The sequence below is a fragment of the Urocitellus parryii genome, chromosome 6 (assembly GCF_045843805.1).
Source record: "Urocitellus parryii isolate mUroPar1 chromosome 6, mUroPar1.hap1, whole genome shotgun sequence".
NCBI classification, from domain to species: domain Eukaryota; kingdom Metazoa; phylum Chordata; class Mammalia; order Rodentia; family Sciuridae; genus Urocitellus; species Urocitellus parryii.
Genome location: NC_135536.1, coordinates 28,858,994 through 28,884,055, shown reverse-complemented (window position 1 = coordinate 28,884,055; position 25,062 = coordinate 28,858,994). Strand labels below are relative to the sequence as shown.

The 25,062-nt window shown below is 41.7% G+C and overlaps 2 protein-coding genes across 4 annotated transcripts in view; one reads left to right on the top strand and one right to left on the bottom strand.

Annotated features, from left to right (window-relative positions):
• The window catches only part of Papln (papilin, proteoglycan like sulfated glycoprotein), a 31,880-nt gene extending 25,598 nt beyond the window's left edge, over positions 1-6,282 (top strand). The window contains exons 24-28 of the mRNA XM_026400922.2: positions 444-581; positions 1,228-1,355; positions 1,457-1,565; positions 3,935-4,101; positions 6,107-6,282. Coding sequence (XP_026256707.2) covers positions 444-581; positions 1,228-1,355; positions 1,457-1,565; positions 3,935-4,101; positions 6,107-6,282 — 718 coding nt within the window. The remainder of the gene's footprint in view (positions 1-443; positions 582-1,227; positions 1,356-1,456; positions 1,566-3,934; positions 4,102-6,106) is intronic.
• Positions 6,283-6,900: 618 nt separating this feature from the next.
• Numb (NUMB endocytic adaptor protein) overlaps positions 6,901-25,062 on the bottom strand; it is a 167,623-nt gene continuing 149,461 nt past the window's right edge. Inside the window, exons 7-11 of one of the 3 annotated variants that reach the window (XM_026400946.2) lie at positions 23,278-23,482; positions 16,451-16,735; positions 14,736-14,885; positions 8,660-10,644; positions 6,901-6,970 (exon numbers count right to left, since the gene is read on the bottom strand). In XM_026400946.2, coding sequence (XP_026256731.2) covers positions 9,929-10,644; positions 14,736-14,885; positions 16,451-16,735; positions 23,278-23,482 — 1,356 coding nt within the window. In that variant the 3' untranslated portion in view covers positions 6,901-6,970; positions 8,660-9,928. Of the gene's footprint in view, positions 6,971-8,564; positions 10,645-14,735; positions 14,886-16,450; positions 16,745-23,277; positions 23,483-25,062 lie in introns of those variants that run through there. The other 2 variants (XM_077799437.1, XM_077799436.1) reach the window with 2 other exon arrangements.

Sequence of the window (25,062 nt, the reverse complement as noted above, 5' to 3'; positions counted from 1 at the left end):
TGCAAGGTGAGGATGAGAAACGTGGCTCTTTGAGCTAGACCTCATGGAGAGGAAGGGAAGCCCTTGCCTGTAAGCAGCTCTACAGGCCTGGGATGAAGGGAAGGGAAGGTAGCCAGAGCTAGAGGGCCCAGCCAGCTTGGAGGAAGAAGGCCTTGAGTCTTGGTTCAGTTTATGGAGGGTGTGTGGAAGGCTGATGGGGTGCCCAAGTCAAGGCCCTGGTAGCAAATGTGTAGGGTGGGGAGAAGACAGGGAGGTGGTGGGTATGTTTAGCCAGCCATGGGCTAAACGAACCCCAGTTAGTTACTGACTGTGTCCTGAGCAGAACACAGAGGTGATTGTAGGAAGCTGAATCTGGCTGGAGAGGAAGCTCACGTGGAGGCCCCATGGGAGTCAGGGAGGCAGCGGCAAGGGACTCTCATGGCTGTGGGTGGCTTGTTTCATAGGCTGCATCTGGACCGGACACAGCCTGCAGTGGTGGATGCCAATCCGGGTCAGCGAATCCGGTTGCCCTGCCGTGCTGAAGGCTTCCCTCCCCCGACCATCGAGTGGCAGAGAGATGGGCAGCCCCTCTCCTCTCCCAGGTTCACCTGGCTCCTCCCCACCTTCCTGTTCTGCCCAGCCCACCCCATCCTGTGGAGGCCTGAGCAGGACTCCTGGGCTCTTTGAGAGATGGATCTGGGAGTGCAGGGCTCCTGGGGTGGGCCAATATTTGGGTCTCTGGGTCTTTCCAGAGTGTGGTTGGTGGACAGAAATAAGAAGTGGGCTAACATAGGCCATGGCTGAGGAAGGAAATGGAGTCCGAACCCAGTTCTGATCACTTGCTAGCAATTATTGAGCACTTAGTGAGCTTTTCTCTCATATAAGTTTCAAAGGAGCCATACTCAGGCAGGTGCTCTTTTCTCTCCGTTGTGCGTATGGAGCTTAACATCACATAGCTCATAAGTGGTAGAACCAGTGTTAGAGCCTACTGGAGAATGGCAAAGTCTAGAAACCCAAACCAGAATTATATCTGAAAACTTGAAGAGATTTATTGTGAGGCTAAAAGCCAGGTATATTTGCAGTGAAGTGCTGGCAGCAGGAAGTAGTGAGGGCCTGAGGCCTATTGGCTCTTTGGTAGACCTCGGTTGACAGTAGGGGCCACTCAACCTCTGATCCCAGTCACTGTCTCTCCCTCACTCCCCTCCTGACCCCTGGAGCTGGAGCCAACCCATTGTGCTTCGTCTCCAGATACCAGCTCCAGCCTGATGGTTCTCTGGTCATCAGTGGAGTGGCTATGGAAGATGGTGGCTTCTACACTTGTATAGCTTTCAATGGACAGAACCGGGACCAGCGCTGGGTCCAGCTCAGAGTTCTGGGTAAGATGGCAGTTCTGAGTGGGGCCAATGGCCTTTGAGGTCATGTGGCATGGTGGGGCCAGAACTGGATAGTGTTTGACAGTGTCTCCTCCTGTGCCCAGGGGAGCTGACAATCACAGAGTTACCTACTACTGTGACAGTGCCAGAGGGTGACACAGCCAGACTGGTGTGTGTGGTGGCAGGAGAGAGTGTGAACATCAGATGGTCCAGGTAAAGCTCTATTCCAGAAAGTCCCTGCCCTTACAACCTCGGGTGTGGGAGGTCTACCTCTCTGCCAGGGCCATTGCTGTCACCACTGCCTCTGTGCCTAGCTCCATCCCTCCACCAGGCCTTGTGCTGGGGTGGGGGTACAGTACCCTCATCCTACACGAGGAGGCCCTGTGGGACAGCTTGCTTTTCCACTGGTTAGGCTATAACAGGGTTTCTTAAGCTAAGTATCATTGACATTTGGACCAGATAAGTTTGGTTGTTTCAGTCCTATGCATTTCAGGATATTTAGCAGCAGCCAGGATGTCTACCTACTAGCTGCCAGTAGCCCATGTCCAGGTTGTGACAACAGAAAATATCTTCAGGCCGAGTGCAGTGGCAGACACCTGTAATCCCAGTGGATTGGAAGGCTGAGACAGGAGGATATTGAGTTTAAAGCCAGCCTCAGCAAAAGCGAGGCGCTAAGCAGCTCAGTGACATCCTGTCTCTAAATAAAATGTAAAGTAGGGCTGGGGATGTGGCTCAGTGGTGGAGTGCTCCTGAATTTAATCCCCGGTACTCCTCTCCACCCCCAAAATGTCTCCAGACATTGCCACATTCCCCTGGGTGGCCAAATCACCACCACTGTGCTGCATTCAACTTTGGGGAACTTCTGTGGTCTTTTATTCCAGATCAATCTGTCTTTTGTTCATTTAACAACCCCCTACCCCAGGCCCTGGAATGTGTCAGGATTATGTTGGGTTCTGGGGATTCTGGGGTCATTTAAGCCCTAGGGCACTCCCCGGCAAGAGCTGGCTCTGTGTCCCAGGAGCTCCCAAAGAGGAGTCCCAAGTGCTATCTGTGCACAGAGGAGATGAGGCTGCTTTCGGTCTGGAGGAGTCAAAGAAGGGGAGGCTGGGGAGGTGATTCTGGCTGGGCCTTAAGGCTAAGGAAGGGAAGGCTGTTCTCGGTGGGGGAGGCAGCAAGTACCAAAGGTAAGTATTTTAGGAAGGATGTAGAATGGGAATGGGCTGTACACAGGTGGGAGAATTGATGGGGTCATAAAGCTCAGCTGCCTCCAGAGTGGCCTTGGTTTCAGTGGCTTCAGTGTTAGTGTCCCCTATGGCACAGCTATCTAACCTGGCTGTCTCTACCTGTTCATTGCTCTCCTCAGATCTAGCCCCTGTTCCAGGAACACTGGCCTGGTTAAGGCCACCAATCCCCTCCTCGTTCCCCTCACCACAGAACCATCTCGGTCCTACATGACCTGTAGCAGTGTTGTTCTGCTGACCACTCACTCCTTGAAATGCCCCTTCCCTGGCTCCAGGAAGCCAATCTGTCCTTGGTGGTCTTACTGTGACTTTACCTTGGACAGCCTTGGAGAGGCACACTTCCTGGGGCCACCACCTCCTGCTGCTACACATCTGGGTTTGGACTTTATTGAGCTCCAGACCTCAACTCTGACACACCCTGGTATCTCACTGCACACATATTCAAAATGGTGGAACATGACTTTAACACTCACTCCTCACGCCCTGCCCTGGGTCTCCCCAGGTTGGAGGGACATCACCATCACCCAGTAATGCAAGTCTGATTGCTTCCTCTCCCCTGCCTCCCATATCTGACCTTCATCCCAATCCTCTATTTTTCTGCTTTCGTCGTCTACCCAGTGTGCACCAAGGCAGCGTCTACTTCCCTGGATGCCCTTTTCCAGGCCAGCCCGTCAGTTCCACATCTCTCCATCACCCCCAGGACCCTGCTGACTAGTTTCTGTCCCCTGCCACCTTGCAGTGTATACTTCCTCCTGCATTCCCTCTTCCTTGCTGTGGCTGTGGAGCTCCTTCCTTCAGGGGAGTCTCCTTGGTCTCCCTCTTAATTTTGTGTGTGGAGTGCTAGGGATTGAACCCAGGGACTTAGGCATGCCAGTTGAGTGCTCTACCTCCCAGCCTTGGTTTTCCTCTTGGTTGGCCAGCAGCTGCCCCTACTGCCTCCTCCTTGGGTCAGACCTTGGCCACCTCTCTCAAGGAAGGCTCTCCTGAACAACTGGGGCACCCAGGGCAGAGAGTGCTCGTGCTCTGTGGGCTCATCCAGCAGAGAAAAGCCCGAGTACGATTCCTTTGTGGACAGAGGTGAATTTAGAGTTACTTAGATCAGCACGCTTACTTTGTGTTTACCTCACTTGTGAAATTTTGTGTTGGTAATAGTCTCTTACCTTTTTGGCGTGCCTATTCCCTCTCTTCCTTGAGACAAGGGTCATCTGCTTACCCTCAAGGGGAGGATTGGCTCTAGAATGGCCACTCACTTTTGATTCCCTCCTCCTCCCATTTTCCACTCTTCTAGGGCCTGAAGACCAGAGGCCCTGGACAGCTCACCCAGTGTCCTTTCCCCTGCAGGAATGGACTGCCAGTGCAGGCCGATGGCCACCGTGTGCACCAGTCCCCAGATGGCACACTACTGATCCACAACTTGCGGGCCATGGATGAGGGCTCTTATACATGTAGTGCCTACCGCGGGAGCCAGGCAGTCAGCCGTAGCACAGAGGTGAAGGTGGCCCCAGCAGGTAAGAACGCATGCCTACCAGGGTGGGAGGGCATTTGCTCACTGTTGGGGCCTGGCTGGTTGTGAGCTGAAGAAGGGTGCAGGCTCAGCAGTGTGGGGGACTCTATTCAAATGCTGACTTACTCTGCCTGTTTCTGGTAGTGTGACTCTGCAAAGGCTTCACCCTGTGCAGCGGGTGGCCTCACCCCTTGAAGCCAGGAGAAAAGAAGTAGGCAGCACGCCTGCTGCACACTGCTTATGACCTCTTTAGGCATTGTCATTTAGACTTGCCACTTTTATTCAGAAAAATGATTGGAATTTTGTTTTAATACTTATGGTCCATAGGCCACTAAAATCTGTCCATTCTAATCAGTGTGGCAGAAAGTGGTCCAATGACTAAAAAGTGCCTCTTTGGCCATTTGAGCACATAACCCTGCCCTCTCCTTTCTGGGTTATCATCACTCTACAAATGAGATGGGTACCTGGAGAGATTAAGGGATATTTCTACTAGTCACACAGCAGATTAGTGGCCCAATTGGGACTAGAACTCTGGTTTTATGACTCCTCATGGTTAATCTTTTTTCTTTTCCCTGAACGATTACACCTGTAACAAAGTGTAATTATTCACCAATTTGATATTTTAGCCTTATATTCTCCAGCTGTTGCTCTTTGTGAATTTTCATATTTCAGCAATCGAAGTACTATATTGTATGTGGTATCAGTACAAAAAATGATACTGCTAATTAAATGACAATGGTGACATACCACCATCAATTAATACACAGACGGATTTGAGAGATGTGAAAAGAAGTACATTTTGGAATTGGTGACAGACAGTTTTAATGCTCAAACTCATTAGAGCTCTGTGGGAAAGGGGAGGGGAACTCTGTCTGCCCACTGAGCTCTCCCTCAGTTGTGGTTCACTGAGGGACTGAATCAGGATAGTGTCCTGGGCCAAGCAGCCTGTTCTCATAGACCTGATGCAGAAGCTCAGATAAAATTGATACCAAATTTACTGATTTTTAGAAAACACTATGCATAAATAACCTTGTTATTCATATTAACGTAAGTAGTTAGCCCTCTGGTTATTAATACATCAAATCTTTCTATTTCTAACCATTTGCTGGTTAGGTTGGGCTTTTCCTGGTCGTCTTGTGAGGAAACAGGAGAGGATGAATGTTCCCTATCCCTGGGAGGCCTGGTGTTAGGGAAGGTGCAGCTTGGATCTAAGTGGAGCTAAGCTATAAGATCCCCTTCAGAAAGAAGACACCTCACTCAATAAGGCCACTAAGCCCTAGGATGATATAAGACGCTTCTAGTAAAGGTAGAGGGGCAGGCAACAAAGGCTGTGTCCTCAGTATAGCATTTGAGCCATTCCAAGTCTTTTCCTGCCATTTATTCATTACTTTCTCTGGGAAAAGTGGAAAAACTAGAAATATAGGGATCTAGGTGACTCAGACAAGCTGGGGAGATGTATGCTTTATATATATGTGTATTACAAAATATGTAGCAAGTGTCAGGACATATATAGCTTAGTTATGGATATTTGTTTTGTGGTGCTAGTGATGGAACCCAGGCCTCACACATGCTAGGCAAGTGCTCTAGCACCGAGCCACACCCCCAGCCCCAGTTGAGGATTTTGAAGGCACAAAACTTTGCGGGGTTGGAGGACCCCAGGAGTAAAAAAGGAGAAGATAATATAGGTCTTGTTGAGTCAGCTTTTACTGAAAGCTGATCCTACCCCTTCTTCCCAAACTCTTTCTTCCAAACTTGAGGCTAAGGCAGTTGTCATTTCGCTCATCAGCTCTCCAGGGTAAGAGTTAACTTGAAGAGATGTTTAACCATCTGGTCAATAAATACCTGGGAGTCTGGGAAGAGCTATGCATGGGGCTGAGGCCACAAATAAGAATAAGAGGATGAGCACTGGATGCTGAAGTGAGACCAACAGATGGCGGAAACTCTTAATTGCTCCTTGTGGTGAGAGTCCACAGTGCTGCCTAAGCCCTCTCTCCCCTGTTATTCTGTAGCACTGGCCGCACAGCCCAGGGACCCCAGCAGGGAATGCATCGACCAGCCAGAGCTGGCCAACTGTGACTTGATCCTGCAGGCCCAGCTCTGTGGCAATGAGTATTACTCCAGTTTCTGCTGTGCCAGCTGTTCCCGCTCCCAGCCACACACTCAGCCCACTTGGCAGCAGGGGTGAAGGCTACCTCTGGCTCTGAACAATCCTCTGGGGAGAAGGAAGATGGAATCGACTTCCTCTCTCTGGCTGGCATCATATTCCAGAGAAACTGGTCCTTTCAGTCACCATTCAGTGTTGTGCTTCAGCAGCCTCCAGGACTGGCCTTCCTCTGCAGACCTCAGCAGTGCCTGTGTCTCTCATTACGGATGGCTGCTGCTGAGTTGTCAAGAAGAGGAATCTGTTTGAAGAAGGGACAAACTTTCCTTTACAACTTCCTTTTGTAAGTTCTGTTACAGGTTGAGAATTTCTTGTCTGAAATATTGGGACCAGAAGTGTTTCAGATTTTGGAAAATTTGCAGACTGAACCACTTAGGCATCCCTGATCCAAAAATCTGAAATGCTCTAAAATCTGAAACACTGAGGGTCATGTCATCACTTAAAGCAAACTGTCAGGGCTTTCACTTCATTTAAAGCTAGGTGGAGAGGTGTGTAATGATTTAAAAATTAACACCTGCCTTGTAAGTGGCATGCCTATTCCTGCTTTCAGGGAAGTATTCTGTGCTAGAACAGAGTCTCCTGTGAGATCAAACAGTGGTCCATTGCTCTAGTGTCTCTCACCTTTCGAAGGAGTGTAGCAGTCAGCTTCATATCCCACAAGGTCAAGAGCATAATGCTGGTGAAACCTCTTAGCAAAAGTGGAATATAAGGCCTTAGTATAGGGATTAGAAATGAAAGAGGCATAGTTAATACTGTCATCTGAGCATGAAAGAACTGGAAAAATTGCTTACTTTGTTGGGAAGCTGGACCCCAAAGCCTTCTTGAGGTCAACATGCAAAACCGGCTGTAGAGGTTCATCTGAATCCTTCGTAAGTTGACCAGCCTGCTCTGTGCAGTGATAGTAAGGAGCCCCTCTTCCTTAAGTATTATGTAAAGCAGAATGTTTGCTTCCAGAGAAAGATCAGACGGTTGTTAAAAACAGCATTAGCAGGCTGGGGTTGCGGCTCAGTGGTAGAGCACTTGCCTAGCATGAATGAGGCACTGAGTTTGATCCCTGGCACCACATAAAAATAAACAAATAAAATAAAGGTATTGTGTCCATCTACAACTAAAAATTAAAAAAAAATAGCATCAGCAGGATGGGGAACTAGTAGGTGGTGGGTGAAGGCAATGTAATAACAGGGAAGTGGTTTGAGTTGGAGGAAGTCATTCTTTACCTCAGAATTTCTAATTCCTCAATGCTGAAACAAGAGGCCTAAATTCAAGGAGCTTCTAAGTCTTATTCAACTTTCTTCTATGAATCCTCCAGAGGACTGCCTAGTAATAAAGGTCATTCTTTGACAGAGGAAAGATGAGCATCATAGGGACCAAAACCCTGAAAGGTAACTTTTATTACCAACACACTGTCTGGAATAGAAAAATGTATCGTGGGTGATGCTTCCTGGTCTACCTCTCGTCCAACAAAAGAAACATGGGCCGAGGGCAGAGGTTTTTCTCTTTCCATTAAAAAAAAAAGTACTGAGATGCATACCCTTTCATTTATCATGGCTGGTTTTGCTATAGAAATAGAAAAATAAATGTTGCTTTCATGGATTTCCTAGTTTAATGAAACCAGAATTTATCCTATTGGCACACACTTTAGAAGTTACATCTAAAAACAGCTAGCTCTTTTGAGCTAGCCCATGTTAGAACTAGTCCCAGAATAGTGGCTTAGAGGACAGGGCCAAACTCACTCAAGAACAATGGTTCTCAACCATCTTCCAGGGTCACTGAACCTGGAGTTCTCTGACCACCCTACCCCCCTTTACCCCCCCCCCCCACACACTCTCAAATTAATTTATTTGGTCTTGTGTATAGGCTGGGCATTCAAGTTTGTGTGTGTGCACTGGGGGTGGGGGCTCTCACATGCTAAGCATGTGCTTTACTACTGAGCTACACCCCAACTCTAGGCATTAGGACTTTAAAAGCTACCCAGGTAATTCTACCATGTAGCCAAAGTCAGGAGGCACTACTTCAGCCCTGTGGCTGAGATTCTGTTTTCCAGCCAGCTCCTGGGTGAAGCCTATTATGCCAGACCACATGCTGAGCAGCAAGAATCTGACTTTAGCCTTTGTTTGATCCTGTTAGCATCTCTTAAGTATGAACAAAAATGTGAATTTTTAGGATACATTAGTCACAATAAAAGATCTGTGGCTACTAAACTAGGAATCTGCAGAAACAGCAAAGTGGAGAGACAGTAACACCGAAGAAAACGAAAAGCAAACTCATTTGCAAACAAATGGAAAATAAAAACATTCCTTCATGGACAAAAGCTTCTACCACGAACATTTATTTTGTTAAAGCAGATTATAAATTCTCATCAGTACAAATATATATATATGTATATATATATATAACTTACATTTGATTGTAAGGCCAACGTTCAAAAGTAAAAATGAGATGGGATCTCATGTTGTTACCCGAGGTCAAGTGGCTGCAACTGGCAATGGGATGATCTGCTCACCATAAAGGAGGTGGGGAGGGGGGAGCACATACACAAAGCTAATAAAACCAGAATCCCCATCCCCACAAAACTCGTGGGAACAAAATTTAAAGGACAAAACCCACCAAGACCCACATCATAAACCAACACAGAAACCTGTGTTCCCTTCTGTGGATGATTATGTCATTGTCACCTTAGTGTTAAAACAGTAAAGAATTAACATAAGGAAATTGCAACAATATATAAAATACATTTTCTAAAACATATTTAGATTGATTCCATTAAAATAACATTAGAATTTCAACAGAGGTTTAAAACCAGGACAATACTGCTTTCATTTTCTTTAAACTACAATCTAGTGAATGTATTGGTCATAAGCATGATTGTTGATGCGATGTGCTACTTACAACGAACAATATCGAACAAGTTAGGGATCCTGTCTGCAACTTCCAACCCTTCCTCTTTTTTACTTCAATAGGCATCAATGATAAATCAATCTTATGTACAATTTCTTACAACTAACCTTTTTTACTTTTGGCAAGATTACTTACAACTCATACAATTTTTTAATATTGAGAACTATTTAAAATATTCTAAAGGCATAAAAATAAAGATTTTGGCTTTTTTGATATATATTTATAATATTTATTCTGTTACTCAAAATGGAAGCTCAACATTACCCCCAAAATAGAGCTCTGCTGGGCAGTTGCTGATGTGCCCTCCCCGGAATTCTGGCAGCATCCTCTGCCTCTCTTCCCAGCCTGAGCACAGACCACTCTTCTTGATCTTTAAGACAGGTCAGTACTGACTGGGAGGAGGCAGGGGAATGGCCTGAAAAGTAAAGGGAGATTGTTTTGCTTTTATTCCAGTAAATGTGCTTTGAATACAGATTCCTGTTCAGGTACTTCTGCCTTTCTATTGTCAGAGATTGTAAGGGGGCAAGGGAAGAGGGTTTAGAGAGCACAACATTTTCTTGACTTCTTTAGCTTAGCTGCAAGACAATCTTTGCTAGGAATGGCTTTCTTCACTTCTTTCAAAATCACCCCTCACTGCCTGGACTTGTTCCTTGGGACCTTTGGGATTAGTGAAACGTATACTGATCAGGAATACAAAGTCTCTTTGCTCCTTTGACCTCCACCCCCTGCTTTTACCTAGGTACAGACAAGACACATAAGCCAGAGAGATTGCTTAAAGTTCAATTTCAAATGTCTTCTGTAAGTCACTGGAAAATGGGTTGGTAGGGGAGGGATTAGTACGCTGCTTGGATTTGCTTTCTAATGCAGCCCACTGAGCTTCAAAAGGATCCACTGGGCAGGTGCCTGCAGGAACCTCTGTGTGCTTGTCTCCTGAGGCCAACCTGCCATCGTCTACACCATTGAAAGCTGCAGAACCGTTGAGGTGCTGAGCAGGAGGCTTAAAGAAGGGACTGGTGGTAGCACTGCTTGTCTCATACTGTGGGAATGTCTGTTGCTTGACCAGGCTGGGAGATGGATGGGGATGAGTGGCCTGAGGATGGCCTGCAGTGCCAAACACATTGGCTACCATCTGGGAGGGAGTGATGCCCACCACAGGCACATTAGGGGCTGGATAGGACATCCCGTTGGCCACAGGATAGGACTGGGCAGGGACAAAGGTTGGCTGCAGGGGTGGGACCACACCCACTGGCACAGGCTGAGAGGTGAGGAATGCATTCCCTTGGAAAGGCGGTGCTGGCTGGGAAATGGCAGTGGGTGGAGGAGGCTGGAGAACTGGCTGCAAAGGGGCAGCTGAGACCTGGGGCTGCTGGGCTCGGACACTCTTCGACACTTCTTCTAACCAGCGGTCAGCCTCAGAGGGAGTGCGTCTGTGACCACCATGGAAGAGACCTGGAGATGCAGCACCAGAAGATTGACCCCACTCAGTCCCTGGAATGAGCAAGATGCAGACAAAAGAAGAGTTACTGGCCTCTTTCCTCACATTATAACCTTGGTTATTTGAAGGACCCTAACATGTGGTACAAGTCCCCCAAGTGGGACAATCTGTGGTTCTGGCAGATGGGAGGAAAGTATGACCAGCTGAAAAGATTTTGTGGTAGGACAAAGAGAACCTGTCAGACCATTTGCTGTCAGCCATGATGAGAAGCTGTTTAGATATAGCTCAAATGCACTGAGCCAAGGCAGCTGGCTGGGGTTGGGAGCCCCACTTTGCTGTCATGGTTCATCCAAGGTACAGAAACTAGCAGAAGCATGTTCTACAGGGCTTGAGGGATCCTTCTTTGCTCTAATAGGGCAAAAAGAAAATAACCAGTGACTTGGCCCTAATTAGCCTGGTTTCCAGCCATATGTTGTTTTTCTGGTGAAAGATTCTTTCTATTTAAGTTTTTTTTTTTTTGTTGTTTTATAGTTTATAGTTTGGTTTTATGCCTAAAACCTCAGTTATAGTTAATGACTATTCATTACAGGAAAACACAAAAAAGAAAAGGAAAATGATGCTTAACGTAGTACTTTTTGTATGTCTACCATTGCAGGAGGCAGGATCCCCTCTTCTTATAGGCATCTCTGCATATTGCCAAGTCCTATGATAGATTCTCTGGGGACTGGGCTCAGGAATCTATAAAAGCCATACGGGTGGCTCTGCTCTCTATTGCTGTAATCTCTCTTGTTTCTCACCATCACTATTCTTTCTTAATAATGATTTATTTCCAAAGGGAACACACTTTTCCTAAAAGGATTTTTTCCCTTAGGTCCCATTAGGTAATTGGCAGACATTAGAACCAGGGTCACTTATCTGATCCCAGAATCCTCACCACCATCTGTGGCCACCTTACCCGGATGAATGGCTGCAATTTCCTTGTTAGCAGCATCAGGGGCATGGGCCCAAGGGTTGGTTTCACGCACAGGCATTGCTACGGGTGCTAGAGCAGTATGGACTGGCTTAGCAGCAAGCACATGGAAGGCTGAGTCAGTGCCATTAGCTATAATGGGAGCAGACAACATCAATGGAGTTAATTCATGCAGGGTGTACGAGGGATCCCATGGAGCTCGGTCAGTCAGGCCAGGGAACAATATTGGTGGGACAGATAAGATGGAATAGTTGATGTTGGAATAACCATGCCATCTTGCAGTGGATACACATACCTTTTGGCAAAGAAGGATTAGAGGTTGTAATTAAAATGGTTGTACTGATCAAGTCAACGGTTGTTTTGGGAAAACATATGCATGAGGAGGGGAAAAATTAAGCCTATAAAAACAATTGCTGACTAGCTGGGTGCAGTGGTAAATGTCAATATCCCAGTGACTCTGGAGGCTAAGGCAGGAGGATCAAAAAATGGAGACCATTAGCAAAAGTTTGTCTCAAAATAAAAAGGGTTGGGGATAGAGATCAGTGGTAGAGTGCTATAGGTTCAATCTCTAGTACTTATCCCCACATATTAAGTTGAATAGAGCTGCTCTTGTGAGCAGCAAAAACCCCCTAATTATTCCAGATAGAACTTTAGCCTTTGGCTTAATAAAGTAGATAAAAGCACTTCCCTTTTTTTTTTTTTTTACATTTTTCCCAAAGGTCAAATTATGCCAATAACAACTATAATAATGGGTACAATATAGTGATTTCTTATTATGTATTGGGCACCAGACTAAGTATTTTATGTGCATCATCTTATTTAATTCTTTCAAAACCCCCATAAGGATGGCACAGTACTGCTGGGGATAAGTTCCCTGACATTCCAGATGCCTAAAACCCCAGATAATACCAAATCCTACATATACTGTTTTCTCCTAGACATACATACCTATCATAAAGTTTAGGCATAGTGAGAAATTGATAACAATAGAATATAATAAAAATTATTTGATCTGGGTACGATGGCTCATGCCTGTAATGCCAGCAGCTCTGGAGGCTGAGGCAGGAGGACTGTAAATTCAAAGCCAGTCTCAGCAACTTAGCAACACCCTGTCTCAAAAAATAAAAAAGGGCTGGGGATGTGGCTCAGTGGTTAAGCACCCTTGGGTTCAATCTGTGTACCCACTGCCACCGAAAAAAATTGTTTATTTCTGGAATTTTTCTATTTAATATTTTGAGATAATAGTTGACCAAGGGTAACTGAACCCTTGAAAAGTGGAACCAGGGGCTGGGGTTGTGGCTCAGTGGTAGCGTGCTTGCTTTGCATGCGTGGGGCACTGGGTTCGATCCTCAGAACCACATAAATTAATAAAATAATAAAATAAAGGTATTGTGTCCATCTACAACTAAAAAAAAATTAAAAAAAAGTGGAACCAGGAATAAGGGGGCGCTACTATTTTATTTCCATGTAACAGATGAGAAATCAAACTTGTCCCCTTTTTATTTGCTTACGAAATTTGTAATTTGCTACAGAATTAATTTTATACATCTCTCTCCTTTTTGAAGATTTTCCTCCTAAAGTTCACAATATCTCAAAGTGCCTATTATTCTTTCCTCATATTCTTTTATTAAAATCTCTTAATCATATCCTTTTATTAAAATCTCTTAATCATTCTTTCTTTTACTCCAGATAATTACACATCAGTTTCTACTCCTTATCCCAGCTTGCTCTATCATATTTAATATGAAGCAGATAGGCAAGCATCTTCCCCTGCCTTCAACATAAACACTCCCTTTTAGAACTGGGCAACCATGCTTGTGGTGTTGATATTATTTACCCAGAGCGTGTCTTAAAAAAAAAAAAAAATCTCACCTATAGTCTGGGAGCAGGGAAAGGACTATGTCCCATTAGATTCTGTATACCCAGTGCCTTGTAAACATGCAAGATCAGTAGAACATAATGGGTACTATATTCAGAAGATCTGAATTTAAATTCTGTTTGTATGATTTGTGCAATTAACCTCCTGAGCCTCATTTTTCTTATCTGTGATGTCCATCTCAAAGGGCTGTTGAGGGAATTAAATGAGATAATGCATGAGTACTTATCCCAATGTGAACTGTGTTAAGTGCTCAATACAAATACATTGTGTCTATTAATAATCATTAGCATTATATTTGTTAGATGAGATGAAAAGCTAATTGGAGACATGAAAAGTACACAACTATAAAGGGTTTATTTTTGAGAGAGAGAGAGAGAGAGAGAGAGAGAGAGACAGACAGACAGACAGACACTGACTCTGACTCTCAGAGTCAAAGCAAATAGTAGCTTCTTCCCACAGGGTACTATTATCTCCAGGGCAAACTCTCTAAGCTTTCTTTCAAAAGAAATGAGATGTGCGATTACAGAAGCTCAAATTAGAGGTCTTTAATTTAAGTTACATTCTTTGTTGACCTGAGTCAATTTCGACTATTAATTCAGTATCTCTGAAAAAAATCTTGTAGTCTTTTCAATGTCACAAAGGCAAAATTTAGGCACGTGTTAAAGAATATGACATAGTTAGAAAGCCAAAAGAAGTACCTTTTTCTTTATAAGCCTCTGTGACAGGGTAGAGACTAGGTGAGTCCAGGTCTTCTTGACCTTGGCACTATTAACATCTTGGGACAGATAATTCTTTGTTACAGATGCTGTTCTGTGCATTGAGGATGTTGGCAGTATCCCTTGCCTCTACCCAGATGTCAATAAAATTACCCCTTCTCCCTAACTTGTGAAACCCAAAAATGTCCCCACGTAATGAATGCCAAATTTTCTCCAAGGAGGCAAAACTGCTCCTGGTTGAGACCACTGCATTAAAAAAGGATAATGCTAAAACCAGTCCCCATGACTACTGCTTCTTGAAAACTAGAATACTCTGACCCTTAACAGTAAAGTAGCAAATAAACCAGTTACAGAAGCTCCTAACAGAAGTGGGTGAAAGGTGGGTACATACATGCACAATGAGGAACACAGATATCTTAGGAAATAGGAAGGGGAACAAAGCACAAACTGTCAATTAGGGGAATTGACAATGGGTCTGACTATCTCCGGAAAAGCTCAGGATGCAACTTATAGTTAGTGAGCAGCTACCAAAATGACTAGTTTTTAAAAGAACAACTGAGCAGGTCAGATGGCACCAACCTTGGAAGGCAGGAGACTGTGGTGCCACCACTGTCACTGGTTTGGTCATTGGGGCGGAAGAGAAGGGGTCCTCAGAGGGTGTGCTGAAGGCATTGGTGATCTGTGAGCACAGGGAGCTGATGCTCTCTGCCTCCCCTTCTACCTCTGGCACTGCAAAGCAAACAGAAAATGGTTCCAGACAGAAAAATGGGATACTCCTGAAATATGAAAGTATGATACAAGCTGACATTTTATATTTTATCTCTTATTATGGAAGGAAAAGGCTCAATTAACTGAGTGAAGGGATACAAAAGCACCAAAAAAATTTGGTGACCACCATTTCAGTGGCTTTTCAGATGGGAAGGTGTAGAATGTCAACAGTTCAGGTACTACGGTACATCTTCTTTCCTTGTAAATCCTCAAACTTCTTTATTTCCTCTCATACACTGTCAGGAATTTGGTATTCTCCTTTTGTGTCAAGAGTTCTGCTAGATGGATCTTTCTGAGAGATGCCTGTGACCTGTTTGCCTTCCAACCAGTGCCCAAGCTTCAAAACTTGACTCAAGTTTTGAAGCTACTAAGTAATTTTATCAGAAATATGGGGTAGAGTCTAGAGCACCAGTGGTTGCTCAGTGTATTTCTCTGTAATAAACTTCAATGTCATCACTTTCACTTTTCTCCAAAACTATTAATACCAAATATATGAACTGTGATAACAAGAAAAAGTGAACTGAAGTGGAAGACTCTAGAAACTTGTTCTTAATATTGACTCTACAATACTTTTATATCACTGAGGAAGCTAATTATTTATAAGTGCTAAATTTTTGCTCATCTGTGAGAAGAGAATAATAGTTTTTGTTCCTCACCTGTATACTGAAATGAGATACTTGAAACATCTGGAGTTTCAGTTTTTAAAGGCATTTAAAAAGTTTAAAAGACTGTTGGTGATTATCCAGTCTCCAGCTGTTCTTTAGGCCTAGTTTTATCTGTTAATTTATTTAATTCTGTACTTGTTTTATCAGTGAGAATGCATTTGATACAGACTGCTTCACATATAGCAACAGTTTGCTAGACCTCAGAGGGACGTAAAATAGAGCCCAATAAAAGAACTGACCAGTCTAATACTTTAATTCTGGATCATATGATGAGGCTAGAGCTTTGGAGCTGGCTCAACAGAACAGAGCCCACACAAAGGTCTGTGTGGCAGTTTTGAAAGGTAATGGACAAATGTGAGCAAGCCTACTGTCTCTAAGGAACAAAAGATCTTAGATTCATACAAGAGGCTTGTTTGGAGTTTCCTTCCTATGAAGCCAACCAGTCATAAGGACAAAGAATATACCATTTCTTCTGGTATATCTGCCGGTTGTGCTATTTAACTGTACATGTTTCTAAAGCCTCTTTCATTAATTTTTTCCTGCGTCCCAAGTGGCAGAGTAAGAATAGAAATTTGAAACCCTTGATGTCTGGAAACAGGTCGACTGAGAGGTAGTGCATTTACATCAGGACAATTTCTGGCCTTGTGAGCAGAAACCATGGCACTGTCATCTTTGTTGAAGAGAAATTAATGATCCCTCCAAGGATCTGAGTTTTCTCCCATGGAAACAACACAAGATACAACCATCAACCAGCTTCAGAGAGAGAGGAATGGCGAGTTTAATGGGATTTGTGTTGCCACTAGAAGTGTTGATAATACTTCAGTGCTACAGTGCCCAGTGAGTCAGATGTATGCTACTTACCTGCATTTTTTATGGGGAAATCAGTCTTCCTCTGCATAGTGGAAGGCAACTCATTGATGCGAAGGGATAGTTGGCGTTTAAAGGGTGACATCTTCTGGCTTAGAGCAGGAAATCCTCGGAAAGAGCCTTGGCGAGCAAGCTGTTCAATTGGTGCATGCCTGCGTGGGATGGCATGAGGATTGTTCATCTCCAGCGAGGCAGTGGCATCCGAAGTGGGAGAAGTGGGAGAAGATGGGGATGAGGCAGTGTTGCCAGAAGCCACTGATGAACCAACAACTGTCTTATCTGTTTCAACTCAAGAAAATTAAGAGAAAGAGGACCTTAACAATGATCTTCAAATATGTTAAGTTTATAGACCTGAGGAACTCAAAAGCCCTCTTTTTCTTTTACTCATCTCCTTCTCAATGTCTCCTAAAAGACAGGTTAGAAGCAAATTCCCTATTTTTCAGACAGATAAAGGTTTTATGTCACATAGCATGCTTACTAAAACACAAATATTAAAACTTTTACTTCTCTTATAGTGATTATAAGTTAAAATTTGAACAAACCCAGTTTAATAAAGTCCTCATATGAGGTTCTTTAAAGAATGATGGATCATGATCTTCAGTGGTTTTTAGTGGAGGGTGACTTGTGGGGAAGGCAAAGTCAGAAAGTTCTAAATAAATATAAATTTGAGTAGGTGTCAAAAATTCATAAAGCAGAGTTTAGATCATGGATAATATGCATTGGTGGATGCAGAATTAAAGTTTAAAATTGGACTAAACCTGGAAATAAGACTTTTTCCTTTTTTTTAAAATTGATTTTATTTGTTTCAATACATGACAGCAGAGTGCATTACAATTCTTATTACACATATAGAGCACAATTTTTCATCTTTGTATGTAAAGTATGTTCATGCCAATTCATGTCTTTATACATTTTTTTGCATTACAATTCTTATTACACACATATATCACAATTTTTCATATCTGTTTGTATATAAAATATGTTGACACCCAATTCGTGTCTTCATACATGTACTTTGGATAATGATGTCCATTACTTTCCACCATCCTTGCTAATCCCCTGCCCCTCCCTTTCCTTCCCACCCCTCTTCTCTATCTAGAATTCATCTATTCCTTCCATGCTCCCCCTCCCTACCTCACTATGAGTCTGCCTCCTTATTTCACAGAAAACATTCAGCATTTATTTTGGGGGGGATTGGCTAACTTCACTTAGCATTTTCTTCTCCAATGCCATCCATTTACCTGCAAATGCCATGATTTTATTCTCTTTTATTGTGAGTAAAATTCCACTGTCTATATATACCACATTTTTTTTTATCCATTCATGCAATGAAGGGCATCTAGGTTGGCTCCACAGTTTAGCTATTGTGAATTGTGCTGTTATAAACATTGATGTGGCTGGGTCCCTGGAGTATGCTATTTTTAAGTATTTTGGGTATAATCCAAGGAGAGGGATAGCTGGGTCAAATGATGGTTCCATTCCCAGATTTCCAAGGAATCTCCATACTGCTTTCCATATTGGCTGCACCAATTTGCAGTCCCACAGCAATGTATGAGTGTACCTTTTCCCCCATATCCTTGCCAACACTTATTATTGTTTGTCTTCATAACAGCTGCCATTCTGACTGGAGTAAGATGATATCTTAGGGTAATTTTGATTTGCATTTCTCTAATTGCTAGAGATGATGAGCATTTTTTCATATATTTGTTGATTGATTGTATATCCTCTTCTGAGAAGTGTCTGTTCAGGTCCTTGCCCCATTTGTTAATTGGGCTATTTGTTTTTTTGGTGCTTAGCTTTTTGAGTTCTTTATATACCCTAGAGATTAGTGCTCTATCTGATGTGTGAGGGGTAAAAATTTGGAGTATAAGACTTCAAGATAATTTCTAATTATCTTCTGTATTTCTGTAGTGTCTGTTGTGATATTACCTTTTTCATCATGTATGCTGGTAATTTGAGTTCTCTCCTTCTCTTCATTAGCATGGCTAAGGGTCTGTCAATTTTATTTATTTTTTCAAAGAACCAACCTTTTGTTTTGTCATTTTTTTCAATTGTTTCTTTTGTATCGATTTCATCTCTAATTTTAATTATTTCTTGCCTTCTACTGCTTTTGCTGTTGATTTATTCTTCTTTTTCTAGGGCTTTGAGATGTAATATAAGGTCATTTATTTGTAGACTTTCTCTTCTTTTAAGGAATGAACTCCATGCAATGAACTTTCCTCTTAGTACTGCTTTCACAGTGTCCCAGAGATTTCAATATGTTGTATCTATGTTCTCATTTACCTCTAAGAATTTTTTAATCTCTTCCTTGATGTCTTCTGCAACCCACTGTTCATTCAGTAGTATATTGCTTAGTCTCCAGGTGATAGAGAAATTTTTATTTTTATTTTGTTGCTGGTTTCCGATTCCATTCCATTATGATCTGATAAAATACATGGTAGTATCTGTACTTTTTGTATTTGCTAAGAGTTGCTTTGTGGCATAGTATATGGTCTATTGCTGCGCCCCTCCCCTGACTCATGCAAAGGCAAGGCCCTACTGAGGTGGATGGCGCAAGGCGTCCATCCTCTGGAGGAGCGCAGCATGTTTCTGGGAATGGGCTGGTTTGTTTTTGTATTCCTGTTAATAAGTATAGTTGCAACTTCTCATATGACCATTAAGTATGAAGGAAAAAACATGACTTTCCCAATTAATGCAACTACTTATAAAGAATAAATCTGGGCTGGGGATGTGGTTCAAGTGGTAGCATGCTCGCCTGGCATGCATGCGGCCCGGGTTCGATCCTCAGCACCACATACAAACAAAGATGTGGTGTCCGCTGATAACTAAAAAATAAATATTAAAATTCTCTCTCTCTTAAAAAAAAAAAAAGAATAAATCTGTTTGCTCTAAATGCAAAGATTCAGCTGTGGAACGTAAACTGTTAATGTTTAATGAGAAACCCCCTGTAGGAAAAACAGTCAAGCAAGTTTTTGAGAAATTAAATTAAAATCTAGAGATGAAAAATTAATATTAAGAAGACAGATTAGTGCTTGGTACTGGGCAACTTGTTCTTATTCCTGAGCACAATGGTCTGATGCTCTTACTCTTGTTTGATTAAAATTAGTAGCCTGTCTTTTCAAGTTAACCACTTGCCATAACCGCAGCGCCAGTTCTAGTCAGTAAGTCAAGAAAGAATAGTCAAGGTATAGGCCAATAGTCTGGGACATTTCTAACTATTATTAAAAGCTAACTAAGTGGAAACAGCTCAAAGCAAAACGCAAACTGAAAGTAAAAATGCCTGCTTATGCATAAGCCAAGATACATTCTTCTTATCTAATTGTAGCTAGGTAAAATTTCGTTTCTTTGAATAATGATTCCTGTTTTGTAACCACAAAATACTGTGAGCCTGCCAAAATGAAAAGTATATATGATTAACTTCACAAGTAAAGGATAAGATTCAACACCTTCACTCTTGTGTCTGTGTTGTTTTTCCGCCACCTTTTGTTGACTCCTCTATCTGTTCATCTTCTGAGACTCCCTGCCAGAGCTGGATTCCGACAGTCTATTTTAAAGAAGGATCCATGTGCTGCTGAGAAGAAAGTGTATCCGCTTGATGCAGGTTGAAATATTCTATACATGTCAGTTAAGTCTAAGTTATTGATTGTATTATTGAGTTCTATAGTTTCTTTATTCAACTTTTGTTTGGAAGATCTATCCAGTGGTGAGAGAGGGGTGTTGAAGTCACCCAAGATTATTGTGTTGTGGTCAGTTTGACTCTTGAACTTGAGAAGAGTTTGTTTGATGAACATAGCTGCACCATTGTTTGAGGCATATATATTTATGATTGTTATGTCTTGTTGGTGCATGGTTCCCTTGAGCAGTATGTAGTGTCCTTCTTCATCCCTTTTGATTAACCTTGGCTTGATGTCTATTTGATATGAGGATGGAAAGCCCTGCTTGCTTCTGCAGTCCTTGTGAGTGGTATGATTTTTCCCAAACCTTCACCTTCATTCTGTGTATATCTTTCCTATCAGATGGGTCTCCTGGAGGCAGCATATTGTTGTAGTTTTTTTTTTTTAAATCCAATCTGCTAGCCTATGTCTTTTGATTGGTAAGTTTAAGCCATTAACATTCAGGGTTACTATTGAGACATGTTTTGTATTTCCAGCCATATTTGTTTATTTTTGTTATTTAACTTGACTTGGTTTTCCTCTTTGATTAGTTTTCCTTTAGTGTACTACTTCCCTCTGCTGATTTTCATTGTTGTATTTAATTTCCTCTTCGTGGACTATTTTGTCAAGGATGTTTTGTAGTGCCAGTTTTCTAGCTATAAATTCTTTTAACTTTTGTTTATTGTGGAAGGTTTTTATTTCATTTTCAAATCTAAAGCTTAATTTTGCTGGATACAAGATTTTTGGTTGGCACACATTTTCTTTCAGACTTTGATATATGTTCCAGGATCTTCTAGTTTTTAGGGTCTGTGATGAAAAATCTGCCATTATTCTAATTGATTTTCCCCTATATGTAATCTGATTCCTTTCTCTCGTGGCTTTTAAAATTCTCTCCTTATTCTGTATGTTGGGTGCTTTTATTATAATGTCCCTTGGTGTGGATCTGTTGTGATTTTGTATATTCGGCATTCTATAGGCTTCTTGAACTTGGATTTCTAATTCATTCTTCATGTTTGGAAAGTTTTCTGATATTATTTCATTGAATTGTTCATTCCTTTGGTTTGGAAGTCTATGCCTTCCTCTATCCCAATAACTTTTAAATTTGGTCTTTTTATGCAATCCCATATTTCTTCAATGTTCTGCTTGTGGTTTCTTACCATTTTCACTGTGTGATCTATGTTCTTTTCAAGATGATATATTTTATCTTCATTGTCTGATGTCCTATCTTCCAAGTGGTCTACTTTGTTGGTGATGCTTTCATTTGAGCTTGTAATTTGGCTTATTATTTCTTTCATTTCAAGGATTTCTTTCTTTTATTTTTTTGGAACCTCTATCTCCCTGTTGAGGTGATCTTTCGCTTCTTGAATTTGTTTATGTAGCTCATTGTTGAAGTGATCTTTCACTGCTTGTATTTGCTCTCTTATGTCTTGAGTTCACAGAACATTTTAACCATGTATATCCTGAAATCTTTCTCTGTAATTTTGTCTGCTCTAGCTGCCAATGATTCTAATGATGTATTATCTTGATTTGTTTGTGGTACTTTCTTCCCTTGTCTTTTCATGTTGCTCCTGTCTGTTCCTTTCCAGCTCTGTGGGTCTGGTGTGTTGTTGTTTTTACCCTATAGATTTGTAGTGCTCTTGTAGGGTTCCAAGATCTTTCCTTTGTGGGAAAGGACAATGTTAACAAATCCCAATATCAACAATACATCACCTATGAACAATTTGTTGTTATTCAGACATTTACAGGTTAGTTTCAATGTCCAGAAATGTTTGATTCAATTATTATTTAAAATATAACCAGTAGTTCTGTAAAAAGGTTTACAGTTTCTGATGGTGGACAATGAACTGGGGGTCTGGGATAGGATGATATGCTGAAGGGGAAAGATGTGAGGGTATAGAGTTAATATTATTTTAGAAAAGGTGAAAGAGAAATCTAATGAAGAGGGTTAGTAGCAGGGTAATAGACAGGAAGTAATTTAGGGTAGACAAGTATGTGGGAAGACAGTAGAGTACATAAAACAAACACACATATGTATGTAGAAAAATACAGGATGTAAAAGTAAAATTTGGAGGGTGAAAGAAGAAGAAAAAAAAGAAGAAAGAAAAAAAGGAGAGAAGAAAAAGGGAAAAAAGGGGCTTATATAACTCCTCTATATTATATTATTGAGGTGACTCAGTCCTCAAAGTCATGAAATAAGACTTTTTCCATGTGAGTACCAGTTCAATCCCATTCTGATTATGTCAAGTCTTTACCCAACCTTCATGGTTCTTTGTAGACTTTAGAACTCAATCTCTGTCAACTGCTGTGTATAGCAATATTGCTTGGTGACATTAACCCATCAGGTCCTAAGTTTTCAATTCTGTGAATATTAACAAAATCAACACAGTTGCATTAAAATAGGTTGGAAATCACAACCTAGAGCTTACATATATAATAATAATTATGTTCTTCTCTAATTATGTAAAATAATATTATGTATTTAAATTTTAAATGGTATGCTACATCTTGGGAAAATGGGTCAAAATGGGTTAAATAATATGGTTTCAGGGTTGGTGTTGTAGCTGTGGTAGAATGCTTGCCTAGTATATATGAGGCTCTGGGCTTGATCCCCACACTGAAAAAACAAAACAAATCCAAAAACTTTCAGTCTGAAAATCACTAAAACATACTAAATCATAATATTTAGATAAAAATTTCTAGTAATGATACATAATTTGTTTTGTTTTTGAGAGGGGGTCTCATTCTGTTGCCCAGGCTAGTCGTGAATTCTTGGGTACACATGATCCTCCTGCCTCAGTCTCCTGAGTAGCTGGAACTATAGGCATGTGTTACCACGCCTGGCCAATATGTTTTTTATTCTTTGGTATCCTAGCACAAATGCTTACAAGAAGTCACTATCAGCCTGCTGCGCTAGCATGTTTCTGCAGTCCTTGCTATTCAGGAAGCTGAGATAGGAGTTCAAGGCCAGCATGGGTAACATAATGAGACTCTCCCAGCCCCACCCTCAAATCACTATCATTAATTTTTTATTCTTTTTATATATGTATATACCCTCATTCCCAAGAGTTCTCTTTGAGTATGAGAAAACATATTCTTGCTAGCTTCAAATTATTAGCCTGTTGGGGAAAACTACATTAAATGAACACATTGCAGTAGAACAGACTGTACCTTTCTTGGCATCTTGTATTTGTTTCATGATCTCCTCTCTTTCTGCTTGTTCGGTGGCAGTTGTGACACGGAATGATCCTTCTCTTGTAAAGGTAGTCCGACTAGCGTCAAAAGTAGCAGTCACTCCACACTCCTTCTCCCGCTTCTGCTTACGTTCTAAACAGGCTGCGAAAGCACAGCCTACTGCATGGCTCAATCTTTCACCCTGGAGAGAGCGAAAGGTTCTTTAAGCCTTTTTGGAGTTACAGTACCAACAATGACATACAAGTATATGTTTTTTTTTTTTGTTGTTTTGTTTTGTACCAGGGATCGAACTCAGGGGCATTCTTCCACTGAGTCACATCCCAGCCCTATTTGGTATTTTATTTAGAGACTGGGTCTCACTGAGTTGTTTAGCACCCCTTTGTTGCTGAGGCTGGCTTTGAACTCGTGATCTTCCTGCCTCAGCCTCCTGAGCTGCTGGGATTACAGGCATGCGCCACAGCGCCTAGCTATAAATATGTTTTTACACAAGACAAAATGTTGCAAACTTCAGCTTCAAATTAAGTTGTAATATATTATAGGCAAAATTAATTTGAGTAAATTATCTTAATGTGTATGATACTTCAATTACATTAACACTTTCAAGTCTTAGGCAAAGTGAACATCAATAACCTGTGGTTTTGTGGACAGCTGGAGAGCTTCTGAGCACTGAGGCTCTCTTTGTCATGTCAGCTCTGGCCACCAGCTTTAGGACACACTGCTCAAGGTTCTCAAACTTAACATGTAAACCTCCAGCTTCCCATTAGGGAATAGTGGGAATATTTAGCAGACATTTCTAAAAAAACCACTGGAAAGGCTGGGTACACTCAGGAGTTTAAATACATTGTTAACACATTTAGGGGGGAAAAAAGGTGCAAACTTAAAACTTCTGATACATAAAACTCCTGATTAAAAGTGAATCAAACGAGGCTGGCGCTGTAGCTCAGTGGCAGAGCACTTGTCAAGCATGTATGAGGTACTGAGTTCGATTCTTAGCACCACATAAAAATGAAACAAATAAAAGTATGCTGCCCAACTATATATATATATATATATATATATATATATATATATATATATATATATATATATAAAAGGAATCAAAAGGAAAGCTTAGTTTCCTCTCCCTTTTCTGAATGCCCCCATTTCTGGCCTTTGGTGCTTTTAGACTTTTCTCATGCCTACCTTATCTTCTTTAAGCTCTCACCCTCAACTCTATCTCCCAGCCACACACAGTCCAAAGTAAAAGCACATTTGCATCCATATACTCTACTGATAAGGAAATAAGTTTTATTTATCAAAGGGAGCTTATATAAACTAATTTCTTTTTAAAAAATATTTATTTTTAGTTGTAACTGGACACAATATCTTTATTTTATTTATTTATTTTTATGTGGTGCTGAGGCTCGAACCCAGGGCCTCGCACATGCTAGGCAAGTGCTCAACCACTGAGTGTCAACCCCAACCCCATATAAACTAATTTCTTTATAGATACACTTGATTACTTAACAGTCAATTTAACAAATTCAATGGATTATTTTTACCAAGGTCACCTGTATTTTAAACCATATTCCTAACTGAAGAATAAAAAGATTAGAGATGGTATAGTAATTGTTGGCATCATTTGGGAACAAGGAGGCTTTTGTGGTGTTCTTAAAAGATACCATGAAGGCAGCTGCTCTTACAGATGGTGGTGAACAAGTTATTTCATTGGATTTTACATGCCAATATCAGGTATCATAAGAAGATAATGTTTAAAAATGA